At 41.6% G+C, this 22,795-nt stretch overlaps 1 protein-coding gene and 1 long non-coding RNA gene across 14 annotated transcripts in view; one reads left to right on the top strand and one right to left on the bottom strand.

Moving 5' to 3' along the window:
• Positions 1-102: 102 nt before the first annotated feature.
• Usp3 (ubiquitin specific peptidase 3) overlaps positions 103-22,795 on the bottom strand; it is a 223,932-nt gene continuing 201,239 nt past the window's right edge. For all 13 annotated transcript variants that reach the window (XM_087199044.1, XM_087199043.1, XM_087199041.1 and 10 more), the window contains 7 exons: positions 15,173-15,319; positions 11,597-11,703; positions 11,379-11,459; positions 5,175-5,293; positions 4,790-4,903; positions 4,592-4,659; positions 103-2,790 (listed from right to left, as the gene is read on the bottom strand). In XM_087199044.1, the coding sequence (XP_087055170.1) occupies positions 2,625-2,790; positions 4,592-4,659; positions 4,790-4,903; positions 5,175-5,293; positions 11,379-11,459; positions 11,597-11,703; positions 15,173-15,319 (802 nt within the window). In that variant the 3' untranslated portion in view covers positions 103-2,624. The remainder of the gene's footprint in view (positions 2,791-4,591; positions 4,660-4,789; positions 4,904-5,174; positions 5,294-11,378; positions 11,460-11,596; positions 11,704-15,172; positions 15,320-22,795) is intronic.
• On the top strand, positions 15,227-20,970 carry LOC147821835 (uncharacterized). The gene is made up of 2 exons (XR_015446492.1): positions 15,227-15,416; positions 17,485-20,970. It is a non-coding gene; the product is annotated as an uncharacterized LOC147821835 (long non-coding RNA).

Here is a 22,795-nt window from a genome sequence, read left to right as displayed (position 1 = left end):
TTTGTACACGAACCAAGGGAAGAGGGGTTTTGCTTTAAGCCATAAATATGTCCCCGCCTCAGAAACCAGGCAGCTGAGTAAGTTCCACAGGCGAGACACACATTCAACACTTAACCAGGGCCAGCACACTGACTGGTTTAATGCCATGACATTTGTCATCACCATACACTGAGTAGAATACAGTGGATAAGCAAGAGGTTTCTCCACCATGGAGAGAGATTTGTGTTGCCACAAACTGTTTCTGTCCCCACCTCCTGTTCCCAGGAGAGCCCTGCAGAGAGAGGAGCTTGTAACAGAGGTGAGAGACGGTTATGCAGTTACAGACTTCAAATACAAGTAGGCACATTTACATCACGGTGTCCGGGTGCACGTCACACAGACCCAGTCTGTCTTCCTGATACCAAACACTGGTCCTTGAGTAAAATCAAGCAGTAAAAACGCTATAGAAATGTGTTCCTCATGCATGTCTGCAGACCACTTTCCTGACAAAGCAGCCCAGTCTGCAGTGAGGTCCACTTATAAAAAGACAGCATCAGCTCTGCTGCAGTCGCCCATGCCAAGGCCAAAGACCTGAGTGTGAATGTTGGCAGTTACAACTGCTACCTTCTGCGCAGGGCGCCTGGACTCCAGGAGATACTGACAGGGGCAGAGGAGACATGTTTGGGGTCAGTTAGATTTGCTAATGTACTGATGTATGAAACAACACATTTCCTCTTCATTTTCTTCTGAGACTGATTCTAAGCTGTAAGACTCAAACATGATGGCAGAGCCTCATTCTCGGGAGTGAGGGTTTAGACCGGCATTGCCTGGGAACACACTATGCCGTGAAAAATCCTAGACCTGCTCCGTCCTGTGGGGGGGGGGGTGCTGAGCACTTGACGTGTGGCTAATGTGTTCTGCTAACTGCAGAACTGAGTTTTAAATCTAAATGACCGCATGTGGCCACTTTGTCACATGAGGCCAATTTAGAAGTAGCTGCCATGTGGTCCTTGCCGTGTTAAAGTGTTTACCCAGCAGGTGTACCCTGCCCTGAGAGAATGCGGGATTTACCATATTAAAAGGGAACTGGAGCTGTGCCTGTTCCTGCGATGCTAAGCAAGTGAGCTAAGAGTGAGCCATCAGACTTTCACATTCATTCGCTTCAAAGTCTTGCCCATTTAAAAAAACAGATAAAACAAGAGTGCCAGAGTCTGCTCGCCTAACTCACCATAAAACGCACTTGTCCATGAGAGGTGAGAAGGACTGAAGACAGTGCACGGCTCTGCACCCGCTGTCTGGGTCACCGCAGGTAACGTCACCGCCACACACCGAGATGAAGGGCTGGCAGGAATCACAGCTGCCTTCTTCAAATGGGGCTCTGGGTCCAATTCTCAATTTTACTTAAATCTGAGTAGTGCTTGTACCTGTTCTTTTTTTTTTTTTGGCACTGGGGATCGAACTCGGGTCCTTGCGCTCGTGCAGCAGGCGGAGAAACCACTGAGCTAAATCCCCAGCCCACCTACTGTTCTTGACAAAAAAAAAAAAAAAGAAGTTGCTGAATTCCAGAATATAAACTACCACCTATTGAAAGTGAGAATTTTTTTTTGTACCAGGGCTCAAACTCAAGACCTTATGCTTGCGAGGCAGGCACGGTGCCACTGAGCTAAATCCCTGGCCCTGAAGGTGAGAATATTTTTAACTTGCTCTGCTCTCAGGACAGACCAAGGAGACTTGTTAACTCAGAACTTCTTTCTGTGGACAGAGCGCACAGTGACATGGAAGTGTAGGTGACAGGCAGCGCTGGGGTTCACAGCCCCATTCAGACGGCCACGAGGAAGCAGGGCTCAGATGCACACACAGTCGCTTGTGGCGAAAGGGGGAACAGGTGCTGATGCAACAAGGCAGAGCAAGCTGGGATCTCCTCGGGTGACACCTGAGCTGTCCACACTGTGTCTTAATTGGACTTCTCTTCCCACCTCCCCCATGAAATAGAAAACAAAACCACTCCCCAAACTGGCAAACCCAACAGTACGAGTAATTCTAGAACTGGCAGTACAGGTAACCACTGAACCAACAAGTTTATTTAGTTAGTGCTGATCCACCAACAGCAGCAGTTACCTGAGCTACCTCCAGATGCCCTGCTATCTTTACAGTCAGTCAGTGATCACCAAGCGGTCACCATGAAGCCTCCTGGGCCACCACCCTGTGCGCTGTGATCCTGAAGTGGAAGTCACCTCAGCGTGGAGGAGCAGCAGCAGGCCTTACGTCCCTCGCCACACCCAGGAGCGCCCCTCTCTTTCAGCATGTGAGTAACAAAAGCATGGATGTAAATGTGCCTCAGAGTGAGAATTGAAAACATTAATATAAAAAAGTCAAATAGAACTAAGTTCTTGAAACTACATATAAAAATTGAATTATTACAACTAAAGCAGCAAATCAAAATGTCTGCTGAGGTTTTCTGGTAAGAACAACAACAACAAAAAATTAGTTGGTGCCCACGTTCAGTAAGTCACTACCACTGACAAAACTAAATCCAGAACAGGAAATTGAAAAGTGCATAATGAAATTAAATCTTGGATCAAGTATTTATGGAAAATTGGAAATGTTTGTCCGGCAGAGTTGATGCATAATGATTTGGAGAGGTATTAAAGTTTGTCTGATCCAGCTTTGGCCTGGTGTTCCACATAAAAAAGGATGTAGGCCTTTGCTTTCCCCACGGTCTCTTCATCAGTCAGTGTCACAGTGCTGTCATTGAAGTGGAACCAGCGGCCTTCGTGAACTGCGTAGGCTGTGTAATGTCCAGAGCCGACCCTGTGAAGAAAAGGCACCGATCAAAGGAAACTGCAGAAGTCATGGAACAGTCTGTGCAACCATGGAATTATCTACGAGACAGATTTTAGTAAGCACTAATTAGAGAACAACTTCTAGAACAGTGATGGCAAGCCTTTCAGAGCTTTCAATGACACAAACAGCCTGCTGTAGGTTCACTGCCACTGTCCTAGGGGCTTTTGGTTTAAGATGGGTGATTAAGTGCTTGTGTGACCTCTTCCAACCCCCATCAGAGAGAAAAGGGACATAGTGACAAGGGCAAATAGGAAAGGACCATCAACTGACCAGAAATGGAGAGGTTTCTAGAACACATGAAGCAGATGGTACTGGGTTAATGGAAAAGCTGAATAAGCATAGCATGTTAGCATAGGTCAGGGCCTATGGAAACTCAGTGCCATACTTCCTGTCAGTCTGTTGTGGGCAGGGGAGGGGGGACGAAACTGAGCTTAAGAAACTAGTTGGCCTCAATGAGAGCACATCCCAGATGCTTTGGCCAAAAGGGCTCACATGGTCCTGAGTCTGCCCTCTTTGTCAAGAGCAAGGCCTGTGAGTAGAACAGAGACCTTCACAGTTGCTAGAAAAATCCTCATTTACCAGTAATGATCTGCCTCACCCTTCTATTTATAGGGGCACGCCAGTTCACAATTTTGTTTTTGTTTGTAAGCTCTACTTTGGGTGACTAACACGGCCGCAGCCATCTTTCCCACACAAACACAAAGGTGGCCATCTTTTCCAAAACTGTGGAACAAATTAAGTTCAGGAACCAAGGTATCACTGTATTCTAATTTTGAATAAACAACTAAAAAGCAAGTTCTTAAGGGGAAAGCAATACCAGAAATGAAAAGTGCTAGGAAGGACAAGTAAAGCAGTTAGTCACAGAATTTAATGCAGAGAACTTTAAAAATTCCATTTAGTAGCAATGGTTTCAAGGAGATACGGGAATCATAAAATGAGTAGCTGTTAGGAAAAAGCTGGGGTGTGGCTCAGTAGCACAGTGCTTGTAGGAGTCCCTGGGTTCAATCCTGAGCACAACAAAAGAGCTGAGGGAGCCGAGGAGCTAATTCATTCTCAATTTGGATATAGTGGAATTGATCCAGGAAATTCACTATATTTACTAGCATCCTGGAGGGAGAATAAAGAATAAACCTATTTCCATCAGCTGAAGACATCACACTGAAAGTGTCCCTATCAACTGCCAAGCAGGAATACATCAGATAGGCCTATGTCCAAAGGTAGCGGAAACCAAGGATGCCTGTCAAGTGATTACATTGGCCTTGTCAGACCTGTCATTCTTGAGGGAAAAAGATTTCCATCATGGGTGGTGGCTTGTCCAAGTATAGCAGTCCAAATTTAAGGCAACTGTTCTCAGGGCAGAGACTAGAGGCCTCCTATACCTAATACAAACTTTCAGGGGAAAAGTATTTAACAAAATAGAAATGAATCTTTAAAGTTGATGACCTGGGGTAGGTTATTTTAAATATCATCCCATTTCCTGCCCATTTAAATTTCAGTTGGCAAAGAAGATAACTGGAGTAAGAAGGCTCAGGATATTGTGGACCAGTAAGCTGGATTCTCGATGCTGGGCTCACATGGGCTGTTTTCTGTTTTGGTTCTAAGTGCCTTCTCTTACTGCTTCCAACATCCTCTTAAGAAACCTCTTAGAAATACCAACATTGCCAGGCAGTTCTACTTCACCCACTTGAATGAATCCAAACCCATTTTGGGGGAGTTCATGAGAATCCGGACAGTAGTACCAAGCTTCAGTTCTGCTGCTGCTACTCACCCAGAGCCGTGGTGCACCACCACCGCAGCGAGGTCATACAGGCAGCTCTCGGGGCCACTGTTCTCGGGCTATGGAACAAAAGAGAAGGCATTGGGAACTGAGTTAGGAGCAGTGGCTGAGGACAGCAGCATCTTCTGCAGTGGCCTCTGCCCTCTGTGCTAAGACTTAATCACTCTGCCTAGAAGGTAACCACCTCACCTCGAGTAAGTAGCATTTCATGTCCAGGCCTCTCAGTGGAAACTCTACGTAGGTATCAACTTTGTTTCTTAAATATGCTGTCCAATGAAATCTTTTCAAATGTAAGCATAGCACCTGGATGACAAAGATAAGGACAAAGACTGAGCACCTAATTTACCTTTCAATAACCACTCAAGTCATATTTTAGGGACCTGATCGGTTTTCTTCTGACCTTGACATTGCTTTCTTCATCACACGCCTCCCCGATCCCCAGGGGCTGCAGCTCGCCCTGAAAATCCTTGAGATCCCCCCAGAACAGGTGACACAGTCTAAAGTTAAATATCTTTTCTCATTAATCAGGCACTTTTTCTTGAGACTGCATCATAATTTAAAATTCAACACTTACCTTGGGAAGTTTTTGAATCCAGAACTTTTTTGTGGACTTTTGTTTCTTTTTACATTTGTGGCACATATATAATTCTGTCTCGTCGAGTTCTTCTAAGTCAGTGAAACTGCGAAGACAATCTGAAACCAAAGTGATTTGGGCTGCATTAGAAGGAGACCGAGCACGGCAGGAAGACAGGGCTGTGATGCCGAGTGGCCCCGGTGTAACTCTCAGCTTGATCACTCTGTGACCTCTGGAGTCGCCCTGCCTCCGATGCAAACTGGAGACAGAAACCAGCCTACTTTAAAGAGCTGTCTTGAGAAAGAGAAATGACGTATAAAGCATGCATCTGGCATGGCAGCTGACACCTGGAGACAGTCAGTGAAAGTTGGTTTTACCATAGTTACTGAAAGAATCAGTCTGGGAATTTTATTAAAAGCAGCTTCCTGAGGAAATCTAAGTTTCAGTAGCATTTTTCTCCTTCTGCAGCTCTAAGGATGGAACCGAGGCCCTTGGACGTGCTAGGTGGGGGCTCTACCACCAACCTACATCCCCAGCCCTTATTTTTCTCTCAATATGTAATATTATAGAAGACAAAGCCCCAAGCTCATAAAAAATGATGGTCAAATTTAGATCAAACAGGGCAGGGGATTTAGCTCAGTGGTTCTGCTGCCAGCCTCGCAAGCACAAGGTCCCGAGTTTGATTCCCCAGTACCAAAAAAAAAAATTTAGATCAAACATTTCCACAGTCATAACGTGTTTAAAAATAAACATAGATTACAAAAGGCTAATATACTAACCTCCAAAGAATCCTTTGTCCAGACTCTATTCTCAGTCCCTTAAACCACAACCACATTGTTTTATTGTCATTTGAAGATTTAATTGTGTAACCTTGGGTTTGGTAAAGTATACTAAGCCTACTCCAGGCACCTGGTATTAAAAATAAAATTCTGCTGGAACATAGCCATGTGCTCAAATGAGAACATGAGGGTGAACGGAATCGGCACTGGGTAGTTTCTCTGTGGGCCTTCTTAGACTGTGCACCCCAAGTAAGGCATGCAATGGGCTTTTCTCTCCCAATTTCATTTGTAGCAACCACCCAGGGGTGAAGCAGGAGCAGCTCCCAGCTGGATGCAGGTAAAATTCCTTACTGCTGAGGAGCTGTCAGTGAGCAGTTTCTCTCTGACCTCCTCAGGCAGTGTGCCTCAGGCGTGGCTATAGCCCCAGAAGCGGAGACAAAGGTGCAAGGAGATGGATTCGTCCTTACAACCCTGGGAAGTCACACACAACTGCCACTGCCCTGCCCCTGGTCTGAGGGCAGCTTCTCAATCTCTGGGGCTTGTGCTCGGCACCCTCCTCCACTCCCCTCCGTGTCCCCACATCTGTTCTCCACTGTGTAGCCCTCTTGGCAGGTCTGTGTCAGTTGCTCTACTGAGCAGTGCAGTATCTGTAGGATCTCAAGAGATGGGGCACTAGGGAGTTTCTGACCCCCAAGGCTGTCCAAATTTAGACAACAGGTCACTTCTGAAGGAGATTCTGATCTACAGCACCTTGGGCATTTGTAGAGGGAAGAAGGGAGCTCCTTTTCAAAAACCTGGCTAAGGTGCAGATTTCTGGCTTCTTACCTGCAGAGGAGACTCCACCCCTTTCCTAGCCATGGAGCCAGGCCAGCAGATGACAGGATATTTGCTGCTGTGCTGCTGTACTGGTCTCTGGACTTTTACCAAGTTGCCTCACCTCAGTACACAGCTATGCAAGATTTGCTTTTTGTTTGTGGAGGAGCTGGTGGGTGCTGGATACCTCTATTCAGACATCTTCAGAATAATTTTAGGTACTGGGGACTGATTCCAGGGCCTCTGCACTTAGCCCTATTTTATTTTTTATTTTGAGACAGGATCTGGTTAGGTCGCCTAGGCTGGGCTCAAAAACTTGTGATCCTCCTGCCTCAGTGTCCCCCAGTTCTAGGATGACAGGTGCCACCACATCCACCTAATTAGTTGTGTTTTATAGAATTCAGGAAAGCCAGTAGGTCTTAGACTTTTTTTTAGAGGGGAGACTTATTAGTCTCTAATTTTTTTATTCTTTGGTAGTTGGTACGCATTCAGAAACTTCCAGGTTTTAGCATGTAATGGTTCGTAACAGTTTGATGACCTTTTCTGTGGTATCAATTGCACTGAATCATCTCTGATTCTAATCAGGTCCATCGAAAGCTTTGCAGATTTTGCTTGTCCTCTCAAAAAAAATCAACCGTTTCACTGATCTTTTGTACTTTTTTTACTTTGAATTTTATTTGTGTTCTGATATTTACTTTTTTCTTTCCTTCTAATTTTGGGTATGGTCTGTTCTTGCTTTTGTAAATTCTTGAGGTATGTTAGCTTGTGCATTTGAGATCTTTTTACTTTTTATGTATTTATTGCTATAAACTTTCCTCTCAGTACTGCTTCTGTTTCCCACAGACAGATTTATTGTACTGTTGTTTTTCATTGATTTCCCTTTTAATTTTTTCAGTTACCCATTGGTCATTTAGGAGCATGTTGTTCGATTTCTATATACTGTATTGGTATACTTTCCATTTTATTCATCTTGAATTTTAGTTTTATTCCACTGTGTTCTGAGAAGATAAATTATATGATTTCAGTTTTTTAATTTATGGAGACTTGATTTGTAGCCTAATATATGATCCGTCCTGAAGAATGTACTATGTGGTGATGAAAAGAATGTGTACTGTGTTGTGGCTGTATAAAATGTTCTGGATAAATGTCTGGCAGGTCCATCTGCTCTACAGTTTGGCTCCACTTGGCAGTTTGTCAATTTTCGGTCCAGATCTTTCCACTAAGGAAAGTGGGGTGTTGAAATCCCCAACTCACCATGTTGGAGTTTACCTCTTTCTTCAGATCTAGTAATACTTGTACTTCGTACACCTAGGTGGTTCTGTGTTAAGTGCAAACATATCTTAATGCTAAATTGATCCCTTTATCATTCTATAATGGCTGCCTTTGTCTTTTTAAGTTTTTGATTTAAAGTCTTTGTCTGATATGACTATACCTAGTCCTTCTTGCTTGTGGTATGTCTCTGCCCAACCTTTTGCTTTCAGTCTGTCTTCATTTTTACCAGCAAAGTGAGTTTCTTATATGTGTTTTCTTTTCTTTTTCAATCCTTTCGCCAGTTTTTCTCTTAATTGGTGAATTAAATCTGTTTACATTCAGGGTTATTACTAACAGGTATGACTCTCCTCCTGTCATTTTTGTTAATTATTTTCTGCTTGTTTATATATTTTGCGTTTCTTTCTAGCTCTTTTATCATTTATTTTTGTAATCTGGTAGTCTGTCATGCTAAGATTAGATGTTCTTCTCTTTCATGTATCTATACTTCTTTTTTTTTCTTTTTGAAGTACTGAGGATTGAACTCAGGACCTTGTGCTTGTGAGGCAGGCATGGTGCCACTGAGCTAAAACTCCAGCCATGTCTCTGTTCTTGGAATGAGTGTTGTACACTTGTATATTCATGATGGTGATTATCTTTTTTGTTTGTGGTGTAGGATTTCCTTAAGCATACTTTCTTATAGAGCTGGAGTGATGAATTCCCTCGGTTTTTGCTTATCTAGGAAAGGCTTTATTTCTCCCTTATGAAGAATAGCTAACCTGGGCAAAGTACAGTACTCTTGGTTGGCAGTCTCCCCCCACCCCACCCCCAAGGCTCTAAATATATCATCCCATTCTCTTCTGGTGTGTAAAGTTTCTGCTGAGAAGACTGCTTAAATCTGCAGGGCATTCTCTTTAGATTTAGTGACTTGACACTTTTCTCTTGCTGTGTTTGATTTGTTTTGTACTTCTGATATTTTTGACTATAATAATACACTGGAAGATCTTTTTTAGTTGAATCTATTTAGGGTCCTTTGAACTCCTAATATCTGTATGTCTATATGTCTTTGAAGATTTAGGAATTTGTTAGCTATTATTTCATGAAATAGATTTTCAATGCCTTTCTCACCTTCTGGAATTCCCATAATGTAAGTATTTGTTTGCTTAAAATGGGTTTCCTCATTTCTTTTACCTGACTGACTTAATTCAAAAGACCTATCCTAAAATTCAGAAATGCTGGGGCCAGGGATTTAGCTCAGTGCTTCTACCGCCTACCTCGCAAGTGCAAGGTCTGCAGTTTGATCCCTAGTACAAAAAAAAAAAAAAAAAAAAAAAAAATTCAGAAATGCTTATTCTTTGTTGTAGAAGCTCTCCACTGTATTTTGTCATCAATTTTTTTTTTTTTTTCAGTTCTAAGGTTCCTCATTGGTTCAGTTTGGTGAGGTGGTTCTTATTTCTTTGTTATTGTGTGAGTTTCCTTAGTTAAGGATCATTATTTTGAATTTTTTCAAGCATTTCATAATTTCCTTCAAATCAGGATATATTTCTGGAGATTCAGTTGATATATGCACATCTGGCCTAATAGTTGCCTTTTCCAATTTTATGGAGTAGCTTTTGTAGGAAAGGATTTTTAATGTAGATGGGATACAGAGTGTGAGTTGGGTAGGTTCTTTGGTAATAGGAGGGCTCAAAAGTGTAGCCTCTGTGTGACTTCTTGAGCTCTGACTAATGTCAGCAGTGTCCGTGAACACTTCAATCGTCTAGACTGCAGCAGTTCGTGAAAGTAGCTGTATGACTTTGCAGTGGACTTGGGATTCCAAGGGTGCATGTGCTCAGGTCCCCAAGGGTCAAGCCCCAGTGGCACTGGGGCTTGTAACCACAAATGCCACGTCTCGATGGTGTGGACTGAGAGAGGACTGCCCCAGAGTCTGTCAGGGAAAGCAGAGATGCCAGCTTCCACAGTCTCCAAGCCATGGGATGTGAAGGAGACCTTCCCTGGGACCCTGAGGATAAATGTGGAAGATGCCTGGGCTTTTGGCACCAGCAGCAAATAGTTCTGGAGCCACAGGATGGTATGTGGCCATCCCTAGGTCCCAGGGAAAGAGCACAGCTGGTGCTGGGGTCTGTCACACCAGTAACCAATGACACAGGACCCTGGTCCTACGGGGTGATTGATGCTATGGCTTTTTGTGCTGTTGGCTGCTTTCACGGAGGTGTGGGACCGAGATGGTACCTTCCCCAAGGCCCAAGAGGCAAATGATGCTGTAGCCTCAAGTCCATGGGTTGTGGAGAAGACTCCCTGCCAGGTCCCCTGGGGCATTTGGATTTGTGGCACTGGTATCCACACTCTTGGAGATATACGACCCCTGCCTTTGGTCCTGTGGGTGAAGCACTTGTGTCTTTGGTATTCTGCAGCCCTGGAGCTGCAAAATGTCCCTGGGTCACACGAGGCAAGCACAGGAGGAGCCAAGGCACTGGTAGCCATGTCCTGGAGTTTGTGTCCTGTAGTACACAAGTGGCGACAAGCTTGGGTGATGCTGGGCTTGTTGCACTAGCAGTTCCAGGGCTGGGGGAAGGGACCAGCCTTCCTTCTGCACAGGTGATGCAGGTGCAACCAAGCAGGTGTCCTCGGCCAGCCAGCTTTCCTTTTCCCCAGGCTGTATGAGGTTCCTCTCCACCTTTTCTGCCTGGGAGACGGGCTGAACATGCTTTGTCCTTTTTCTAGGTGGCCTTTCTGACTCTACATGCCGGTTAGGTTCCCATCACTTGTGTTGTCTCAGAATCACTCACAACACAGCCTTTTCTTTGTTGTCCTGGTTCTCTGTGGTGGAGCTGCATACTGGGCACCTCTGATCAGCCATCCTAAGTCCTCTCTCCATAGGTTTTTAATTAGGTCTTTTTCCTTGATTAAAGTAGCTAATACTCATCAAGGAAAAAAAGGAGTACAAATCCTCCAAAGTATGTGTGAATTTTAATGGCCTTACAATTAAAAGCAGGTCTTGGGCTTACTCATCAATTGATTTCTCAAACTATTATACATAAGAACATACATGACCTCATAATTTATAACACTCTTAGTATGCTTTCTTTCTGTAATTTATCCATAGAATAAATACTGTTTCATTTTTTCGGGAAAATTTTTGTTACAGACTTTCAATTTTGAAGCCAGTGTTAAAGAAGGTGAGAAATGCCTTATGCGTCACCTCTTATCTTGTGGCACACATTCTTATTAAATGGAATACTCGGGGTTAGGGAAAAGGCATTCCAGTCTGACTTGTTAAAACTGCAACACATTAATCAAAGATACGAACCACAAAGCTCATACCAGTGGAACTTACAATTCTAAAGCATTAAAATATCTTTACCTCGTAATGAACAAACTGGTCCGTTTTCTTGATTCTTAGAGCGCTTACTTCTGAACTGACTTGGAATATCTAATGAAAGATCTGAGGAGGAGATAAAACAGCTGTTAAATTATTTAAAAACTGAGTGATTTTTCTCTTTACTGGTTGAATTTTCAAAGGAAACATTAAAGCTATTACTTTAATAAGACAGTAAAACCCACATACCAAATTTATCTTACCTAGGAATGGATCAAACTTCCTGGACTCTGTCCCACATATGAGGCAGTTGACCTCATTCTGGAGAATGCCTCCGAATATAGCTGTGACAACAGTTGATGCCCCATTTCTAAAGAAACCACCACATGGGAAACATCTCAATAAAAATCGCTTTTTTGACATTTGAGCCTAAAATATCTGTAAAAACCCTTATCAGTGCTCCTATTGGGAGAATAGGTATATCATTTGTATTTTTAAGTCCTAAAATAAAAACATCAGAGCTATATAGACAAATGCTAAATAAAAGGCTTAAGCCCTGGCCTCCCCCAACCTGTTTTCAGTCCCACTAGTTTATGCAGAATTAACTTATACTGGCCATTTGTATTACGACAAACAATCATGAGTAGGACTAGGCTTAGGGCAAGATGACCCTTCCCTGATACACCTCTCAGAAAGGAAAATTTCTGTTTTATTTCTAAGGCCAGTCATGGAATTCTGGCAACTACTTGACTTTGAATCTGAGGCGATAATGACATTGAACACAGATTTAGTAATTACTGCTGGAGAAGTGGTGGATGTTATTGTTGACAAGCCTTTTCAAAAAGCTCACCTAAAACATAAATAATTTTCTTGTGGATAAAAAAATATACCTCCTTAAGAACAGTGAGAAACCAACAGCTTCGTGTTACATTACCTCAGGCACCTCTGTCCCAGCAAAATAAACAAGAACAGGAAGAGCACCAGAGGCCTGGTGTGAAGATAAAGTGCATTATAGATGTACCATGCTTTCAGAAGGAGTGCTTACCCCAAAACAAAAACACTTGAAGTGTATGCCACTACTTCATTAGCATGAAGTCGGATTATACCTGCTGCTTGCTTTTATATTTTTCCTCTAAGTGTAGATCTTAATCCTGTACCTCATTCTCTGACAGCTGCACACATGTTGCAGTATGGACACACCGTGGACTCAAGAACAAGCCCGGGCACTAACGCAAGTAGAGGGCACCTGAACAGCACTTACCATATGCAGCCTCCATTCTGAATGTTCCCCATTTATTAAATCAGTTCATCCTTACAACAACTCTACAAGGTTATCCCCATTTGTAGACCAGGAGGCTGAGGCCCAAAGGTTAATTAAATAACATGCACGGCTCACAGTCACAAGCATCTGCTCTTAACACTTCTTGTCTTAATTAACCAAGATAATATCAGTGGATATTGAGGTGGCTTCAGATGTCCGCTATCCCTAACAGTACGTAACAAGTGCTTGTACATTATCAGCCTTGTGCACTTAGGCAGTTATGTCAGACAGAAAATGCCTACTGCTTAATAGGAGTTTCAGGTGGTTTCTTTCCCTTGCAATCAATTACTCATACATTAAACTATACTTTGAGAGACTGCAAATTAAACCTACTGCAATGATGAAGTAGAGAAAACAAACCTACGCAATTCTATTTGGAAAATATGATTCCTTCTCTAGCAAAAAGAAGATGCTTTTATTATCATCTTTAGAAGTGTTGTTTGTAAGATATACTGGGTTTAGTAAATTAAAAGAACAGATGCTACCCTTGGAAAAGTAGGACAAAGCGACCATTTCAGGTTTTAAGTTTATACCTGTATCATGAAGAATGTCCCAGAAAATACTGAAAACAGAGGGGCTATGACTAACCCTTCCAAGCTGATGTTCACATTCAAAGTTGCCTTTAATGAAAATGGAAATTGCTTCACTAAAAAGCAGTACATTTAAACTCTACGTTACGCCGGGGATTTAGCTCAGTGGTTCCACCGCCTGCCTGCCTCACAAGCCCAAGGACCAGAGTTCGATCTCCGGTACCAAATAAATAAATAAGTAAAATAAATAAGTAAACTCTACGTGAGTCTTCCTTTATAATCACTTTCTCTGAGAAATCAAGTTTTGGCTATCTGACATGTATGGCATTAAATTTAGGTACACTATATTCTTAAAACAACATTCAGAAATTTCAAAACTGCTGTTCCATTATAACTGCACATCAGAAGTGTTTGAATTTTGACTACTTTGGTTTGAATAGTGCAAAGATCTTTGATATTGATGCTAATGATTTTCTATAGATTAAAAGCACATTTGCTGTGTACTTTCTCATGCCTGCCACCTTTAGTAGGGGTGGCAGTATTTGTATGAGTAAAGACAGATATTTCATAGATAATTTGCTAATTTTAGAAAATATCCTTAGATACTAAAATGCCTCCTACAGTGCACTGAAGAAAATAAAAAGTAATCTTGAAATTTTAATGATATATTTTTCTGTCTATTCCTAACTGAAAAACAGAGCTTATAATTACTGTTCTTTAAAATATCACGAAAAGATTTATAGACTAATACTGAAAATCCTGTATTAGACAATGGGATTCCAAAAGGGTGCCATGGGCATCATACAGCAACAGCATATCCTTGATTAGGGCCCAGTTCAATATCCTTTATGAGAGAATACACCATGATAAAATACAAATAGAATTTTTCACTTCATTACTATTTTTAGTTTGGTGCTGATGGAAAAAACAATTTTACCAGGTTGAAAGTTGTTCCCATTCTCTACTGGAATCACAGGTTCTGGGACCTAGAGGGACAAGCACTCTGAGGAGAACAGCAGTCCACATGGGTGCCCTTCTCTGATGCTGCCATGGTAGTGATGAGGCTGCTTTATCACTCCTTTCTAAGCCAGATTTATTGACTGCCAAGTGATACCACAGTGACTTGTATATATTACTCTTCTCTTTTTCTCTGAGAAGTTTGTTTTCTTATAGATCCCCTTCCTGTACAGATTAACACTGACAACATTTTTCACAAGTTTGAGCAAAAGGAAACTGTAACTTGGCCAATATCCAGCCTAAACTATCAGTAAACCAAGCAAAATAAATGCTCTAATCTCAAATCATATTTTCAGGTGTTTGTAAATAGGGAAGCCATGCAAAAGGTTTGTTTTGTTGGTAGTAAGAGGCAAGAAAAAAATTCTGAAAATTTACAAATTCCTCAATTTCATTAAAAAAGAGAAACTAGGGGCTGGGGATTTAGCTCAGTGGTTTCGCCGCCTGCTGCGCAAACGCAAGGACCCAAGTTCAATCCCCAGTACCAAAAAAATAAATAAAAAAGAGAAACTTGAGGAAAATTTGCTTTATCTTAAGCTTTTGGTTCTAGTGAACATGTACAATTACTTTGGCATATAAAAATTAAGTTATGCTAGGGATGTAGCTCAATGGTGAAGCACATGAGGGCCTGGGTTCAATCCTCAGTACTGCACTTCAAATAAATTAAGTCTCCTATACATTATTCAATACACTTGCAGGATAATCTTTTAAATGCTAAATTGTTCAAGTATTTTTTCACTTCTACAGGTTTTTAAAAAATCTATACCAAAAACTAACAATCAGAATGTCACTAGCATGCAAATACAAGATGCCTCTGGTCTAGAAGCAAGAGGCACATGCTCATCCACTTGGTTACAAAGCTCAAGTGCACAGGAATTTCAGCAAATGTCCAGGGAACTCCTCCACTTTCCACGATAAATGTAACACCAAGAGACATACTGGGATCCTCTTAACAAAGGAAAACTAAATCTTACATGCAGCATTTGTTACTTGCAGACAGAGAAGAATTCTCCTGCAGCATTGCCGATCGGGAAACACCATTGAAACCGCCCTGAAGTTCCAAGTGTAGGTGGTCCAGAAGGTAGCGCATGAACTCGTGGGCGTCCTGCTGCTGATAGCCCCTGGAAGTGAACAGATTCAGTCATGGGGAGGTTCTGCCCGCCGTGCCTCAGCCTTCGCCCCACACAGTTTCTCTTCGGGAAAGAATTCTACTTAAAAGTAAGTCTGAAAAGCATGGAATAAAGCTAACTGAATTTGTAATGACAGTCTCCACTGACCTCAGCAGACTAGAGAGAAGGAGCTGGAGAAGCAGAAAAGGGGCACGTGACAAACTTAATATGTGCTACAGTGACAGAGTACCAGGGCTGAACCCTGCATCTCCTGGACAGATCCCAAAGCTCCCCACCATCCCACTGGGCCTCTTTAGAAGAGGCTCACATCTTATCCTCAGCAGAACACTAGTGATAAACTCCAAAAATATGAAATAAGAAACGTAGAACTCCATAGATTGAAAGATACTTTTGATTAAATGCTGACAGGAAGAAAAGCTTTACAGAGTTAAAATATTGCTGAGGATTTAGCTCAGTGGTTCCGCCGCGTGCCTCGAAAGTGCAAGGTCCTGAGTTCAATCTCCAGTACCCCCCCCTACAAAAGTTGAACATTCTATATTTGTACCTCTGATCCAAAAGACAGCTTTTAAATGAATACTTTTAAATCTCTATTGACTTGATGGGCATGGTGGCACACGCCTGTAATCCCAGCACTTGGGAGGCTGAGGTAGGAGGATTACTGTGAGTTTGAGACCAACCTGGGCTACACAGTGAGTTCAAGGCCAGCCTAGGGGAGACATAGGAGAGACCCTGTCTCAAAAAAACCACATTGACTCATATACACTTTCACTATATCCTCAAATTGTGTGTGTATAACAGTGTATTCTTACACTAATACAGATTAAAACACACAGAAAACTGACATAGCTGGCTGAAGGGTCTGGGAGATTCAAATAAAATAAATCAAGATTATGATAAAAAATATATAATACTTCTATAAAATTGAAACAGGAAAAACTCTTGGCTACTTTTTGGTCATTGTGGCAGTTTCTAAATCTAAGTTTATCAGGGGTGTTTTTAAGAGTCAGAACTACCATCACTCTTCCATTCCAGGCAATGGATCCTTGAAAAAAATTCCACCAATTTCCTTTAATATGTATATTTATTTCCCTTTCCTGAAATTTATGAAAACAGTATCTATAATCAATGGAAGTCAAACTACTGTATTTAACAAGTTCGTATACAGGTATGCTTGTGTATTTGTTGCAAAGCTAATTTGAATAAAAATGTCAATATTCATAGTCAAAAGTGTTCAAAGTTATATACTGGAGATGGTGCTTAAATATTTTCAACACAGTTTCTACTTGTTTTCATGATCAGTAGTACCTAAAATTCTCTCACATACAATTTTATTCTCTCCTCAAAATAACCTAGTATCTAAGTTGTCATCTTCCTAAAATGTACCACAAAAGCCAAAGCTTTGTAGTTATACAATTTGCATTTTAATTGAGTGAACACATACCCATATCCTTATAAAAAACCAATCTGCCTGATGTACATTAATGAATTTTTCAACCACACCACGATTCTCTTTTCTTACATCAAGTTTCTAAAACCATTAGAGACATATTTTCTTTAACCTCCATGAGATTATAGAACAGCAGCTGTTCTATAACAATGTACATTTTGAGTTTCTGTTTTAAATTGTGAAATTTAGCAGAAAACAGTCTCTGGTTCTTCTAATGACACCTGGAATTTTTCTGATTCTGACTAAAGACAATTTTCACACCCTTCTTTTAAATAAAAATCCTAATTGGCTTTATTTTTACTCTAGAATTGGGTAAACCTCATAAAATATAATGTACTCCCTATAATTCAATTTTTTAAAATGAAAGTATTTCATTGACTTATCTGAAGGCCCTAATAAATAGTATTTAACATGTTAAATTGAACAGACTCCAGTTATCTTCTTTCCCAGTTATTCAATCCAGGCTTCAAAATTTTCTCTGTAGTCCATTTACCTTTCTTATTTTATAATCATGTTAAAGGAAACCCTCCTCACATTCAGGTGCATGGTTTACATTTCACACCAAGTTAACTAATGAGAAATGGATTTATGAAGAACTCGTATCTGTGACATACCAGAATTGAGAGAAAAATAACAAGGGTGCCACTTGTAAAACAGTTCCTTATCTTCACTTGGTTTGACCTCAGATAAGATTCCCTCTTTTCCTTAGTATCTATAGAAAGAGCAGCAGAAGGACTGTCCTGAAGATGATGTGAGAAGTCATCACTGGAGAGCACACTGCAAATGCAGAAGCTATGCTAAAGGGTCCTGAAGCATCCTTTGTGGATGAAGGGCCAAGGAAGGGGGACACGGTTGAAGCACAGTGTATATGAAAAGAGGAGCAACTGTCTCTTCACAAAAATTATGGCACACTGAAGACAAATGTACCCAAATCCTAAAGACAAAGAAATGTTCAAATAAAGAATCATCAAAGAAAAGGTTACTTTGCATGCACCTGCTCAGATGTGAAAAGCAAGCATTCCAAATAATGAAACAGACATCAAAGGAAACACAAGCACAAATATTTGTGTAATGCCACACATGCACAAGTGACATATACCTGTGCATTATGGACTAGCAGTCCCAATACATAATCTGTAAAATGGCAAAGATCAATAAGGTGTAGCACATGCCTCTGAAAGCATCCAACTTTAACATTCCAGAAAAAAACTTCCTAAAAAATACCTAGCACAGGACCAGGGATGTAGCTCAGCAGTGCTGTGCCTGCCTGATAAGCACAAGGTCCTGAGTTCAATTCCTGGTACCAAAGAGGGAGGGACCTAGCACATGTTAAAATGTTAGGTAATATTCATATTTAAAATATCTTTAACATTGATAAACCTAAATTACTGTTTAGAGCAAAATATCTGCAAAATACACTGAATTGTTCTTGTCCAATATCTAAAACCAATCATAGCTGAGTTTTCTTAAGACAAAAACACCAGAAAATGAAAATGACAACAGAGAACATGCAATCAAACACTTCTTTAGAAAAGCTAATATTTAAATGTAAAATATCAACAACATATTCTTAGAACTCTTCTCTATTTGCAAATATCCCAAAAGATTATTAAAGTATTAAATGCAAAGATCTATCTATTGTCTACAAAGATCTTTTATATTGTCTGCAGTCAAGAACAGCTAAAGAAGAATGTTTCAGAATTTAATCTCCCATTACTTTTAAACATAACTAATTCTTTAAAAAAAGTCCCTAAAGTCATTTTGAGAAGCCAAAGCAAATAAATCAGGTTGTCTATGCAATGAGACAACATGCAGAGGATATGAAAGCAAGCAAATACTGCCATGACCTGATTTGAATTATCAAGAGACTTTCCTGGAGTGCTGGCATTAAGCTGGATCATAAAGACAGACATAGGGATCTCAAGGCAAGGACCATAAGCAGAAGCAGATGACAAACAAAGATAACCAATTCAAGACAAAATCATGTTAAAGGAAAGCAAGGAGTAACAGAGGCTACCACAAGACTATCAAAATCACAGAAGCACATACTCTTTGACCTAGCAATTCCTCTGAGATACTGGAGATGATTATTCATTACAGCCCTGCTTGGAATAGAAAAGATTAAAAATAGCTTATACAGCCACTGGCAGGGGATTGTGCAGGTTAATCTTAACAGTCAGGGTGACTAGATTAAGAGGCTCCTGGGGAGGTGGCTAGACCACAGGTCCTCTATAATCATCCGTGGGCTGCTGGGGATGTAGCTCAGTGGCGCTGCACCTGCCTGGCAAGTGCAAGGTCCTGAGTTCGATCCCTGGTACCAAAAAAAAAACACCAAATAATCATCAGTGGGCTGATCCACTTATGTCCACAGCGGAATGTGCTGTAGGAAGGTGGGGCCCAGTGGGAAGGTGGTCAGAAGGAGGGTCCCTTCGGAGGGACATCTCTCACTGGCACTCTTGCCCTACCATCTGCTCCCTGGCTGCCATGAAGCAAGCAGCTCTGCTCCACCATGCCTTTTACCATGACGTCTCTTCCTTAGAACCAACAGACTATGGTCTGAAACCTCTAAAACCATGAGTCAAATAAACCATTTCATCCTTTAAGTTGGCCACAGCAACAAAAAGCTGACCAACCTGGGACTGTTACACAACTTATGATACAAATATAACATGGACCAAGGAAGCTATATACTACTATAAATCATGGTCACAAAAGATACAAAAAAAACTGGTAACCATGGTTGCTTCTAGAAAATTAAATGGCTAGAGAACAGAGGAAGAGAAAATATTCACTACATATTATTATTATTTTTTTTGGTACTGGAGATCGAACTCGGGACCTTGCGACACTACATATTTTTTAACCTTTTGAAGTTTCTGCATTTTGCCTGTTAAACATTAAGAGATTTGCTGGGAGGGGTACCAGGGATCGAACTTTGGACCTTGCACTTGCGAGGCAGGCACCGGAACCACTGAGCTAAATCCCTGGCCACATTAAGAGATTTTTATAAAAAAGAAAATGACAAGAAAAGCTGACTAGGAAGGCAGAAGTGTAGTAAGAAGATATCTGTGCTGGAAAAGGTCAGAGCTTCAGGGATATTGTCTCTGCTAGGTAACTGAATTTTGGTTTGACTGGGAAAAAAGAATAGCCTTGATTTCTGTATCCACAGCTCTTGATTACATTTAGAATATTTTTATCCTACATCCATTTAATAAAGTTGTCCCTGCTAACAGACGGATGTTTGTATTTCAGAGTCCTCACATTCATTCAAGGGGATCAGGTTCCTTAAAGATGGTTGTGTATTAATCAAGGAAAATGGGCTTCTTAAAAAAGTTTTGGCTTGGGGATTATAAGTAAATATAGAAACCTAATTCAAGATTCACTATGCTTCCCAACAGGCATGCTGTAAGAATCTTACCTGCACACCTAAAGGGAATAAGCTGGAAGAGGAAAGCCCCACCTCCCCACCTCACATTCTGGCATTGTGCAGTGACCAGGCGGGAGAGCTTTATCCATGATATGTCAAAATCTACATTAACAAAGAGAAAAACTAAAATGGGGAACAATCTCAATTTCCACAGAACTAGGAGAAAGCCCAGCTAAGAATATAAAAGCACCTTATTCTCATATCATCAGTGATTAAGGAAATTTAAGAGTTCATATGTATCAGAAACCGCCCCCGAAAACATCATGCTAATTCCTCAGCCTGGTTGTCTTTCCTAAATGTTTTTCCCCTTCATCAGTAGGAATATTAGAATGTGTAAATTAAGCAGATAAAAAACTAAACCATGCCCACAAGTGGTTTATAGAAACTAAAATGGGAAGATTAACATGTGGGAAGATTAAGAGGAAAAGTAGAGTTATACTGTATAAAAATAGAATAATGTTTCTAAGTTTTCAAGAATGAAAGCCTATGGTCACTGTAGGGGCCAAGAAGGGTATAGAATTAGTGGGTCTTATTCAAGGCATGTGAACAAATTACTGCTGACAATAACCAATACTAACCAACCCCAGAAGAACTTGGGTTCTAATTTTGGTTATAACACTCCCTATATATGTAAGATTGAACACAAGTTGCTTCTCACTTTCTCAGTTCTGACTTTTCTAAATTGGGGGTAACACTTCCTACTTTGTGTGGAATTTTGCTGTTGCTTGTTTTTTAATGAGGGCCAGATATAAAATGCTTCAATGCTCACCACATCGTAGGCATTCAATAAATGGAAACTTATTATATAAGAATAAAACTTGAAGCCCCAAAATAGAAGAGCATTGAGTGCCACCAACTCAGCTTCTCCAGTGTCTGGAGTCTGGAAAACAAAAGCTTAGAGAAAGTGAGCGGAGGTTCCCCGGGACCCATGAGGGACCTGAGAGAAGAGAAGAAAATAGGATTAAGTGAGACAGAAGAAACAGATCACACGTCGGAGGTCAGACCAGGCAGCACTTTCGACACCCACTGGGAGACAAAGTGAAAGTAACAACTGTTGTGCTCACCGAGAAAAAGAACAGCATGGGACCAAGAGAATCACCTGCAGTTGGAATCAGCAAGGAAAACGTGGGACACCACTTCCAGAGCAGCCTTCCAGAGTCCACAGCTGGGGAGTGACCCCAGTGCAAGCACTCCCAGCGCCAACCGCGGAGCAAGAGCCCAGTGTTCGAACCTGCGTCCCAGAGCAGCGCCTTGGCTGCTCCACACATCAAGATCCCAGAGTGGGTGAGGGAAGGGCAGTCCGGGAGACTGCCGCAGATGGAGAGCAGACAGGGGCTGATGAACAGGCCCGGCTCCTGCAGTCAGAGGCCCGGGTCAGCCCGAGCTACACAGGGCTGGAAGCTCACACTGGCTCGGGGATCCCACTGCACGCCGATCTCTCCAGGCAGGGCGCTCTGGAGGCGGAGCAGTGTGAACAGAGACGCGTCTGGGCCTGAGCTCTGCCCCTTATCCCAAGCCTGAGGACAGGAGCCACGTGTCCAAACCAACAGAAAACTTTCAATATTATTCTTTGATTGTATTTTTTCATTATTAAGTTTGTTTTGTTTTGGTACCAGGGATCGAACTCGCGCTTGCGCAGCAGGCGGCGAAACCACTGAGCTAAATCCTCGGCCCTATTCTTTTGCTTTTCTCTTATGAGTGTATCCCTGGGTGCTCAGCTTCCTCTTGCCTTTTTTCTCCCGCAAGAGTTTAGAGAGGGTAAGGGAGTTCTCCCTTGTCCCTTTATATCCTCCCTACTTTTATCCACATCTCTTTGCCTGACTTCGTTCTCCTGTGTCTTATTCATTCTCAATTTTCTTTTTCTTTCCTCTCCAGCCTCTTCATTTGTCTCCCTTTAACTTTCTAATATTTATATCAGCCATAGAATCTTTTCCCATCGCCATTTCCCACTCCCAATTTTGTACCCAGCTTTGCCCCGTTATCTCTCTAAATATATAACACAGCTTACCAACATTAGGGTCCTTTGTCTCCCTCCTCTTTCCTCCTCCTACCACAACGCAGAGAACTTTAAACATAAATAAATAAATAAATACAATTTTCTTTTTTTCTCTTCTCTTCCCCACTTTGGCATCACCCCATCCCCAACTCCTGGGCTTTAGATAACTAATTCTATAAAATTACCATTGAATGCTTTTTTCACTATTAGAGGAGACACAGCCATCACATTTAGTGCACACTGCCGATCAAGACTTGGGCTGTTACGATGCTTACACTGTAACTGGATTTCTCCTCTAGGCTAAAGGGAGACCCAAAACAGGGTCTCGTGATATGGTATTTCTCAGCTAGCCCTGATAGATACCACTGTAACAGACTGGCCTGTTACTGCTATAGATGATTTGATTGCCTAGGAATAATTCTGACTCAGTGGACAGTTTAGTGCCAGTGAGCCTATCTGCTGAATCCACCATCACACCCAGGGAGAGGAACAGCAAGAGTTCCTAACCCAAGCCTCAGACTGGATGAGACTGTGCAAGAGTGCCTACAACCTGAGTTGGAGTTAGCTTTGGTGCTGTGGTGGAGAGATCAGAGGAGT

This window comes from Heterocephalus glaber, unplaced genomic scaffold (genome assembly GCF_053883595.1).
Source record: "Heterocephalus glaber isolate CG9 unplaced genomic scaffold, H.glaber_assembly_v1.0 deba00001689, whole genome shotgun sequence".
NCBI lineage: Eukaryota > Metazoa > Chordata > Mammalia > Rodentia > Bathyergidae > Heterocephalus > Heterocephalus glaber.
This window is presented reverse-complemented; position numbering and strand designations above follow the sequence as displayed.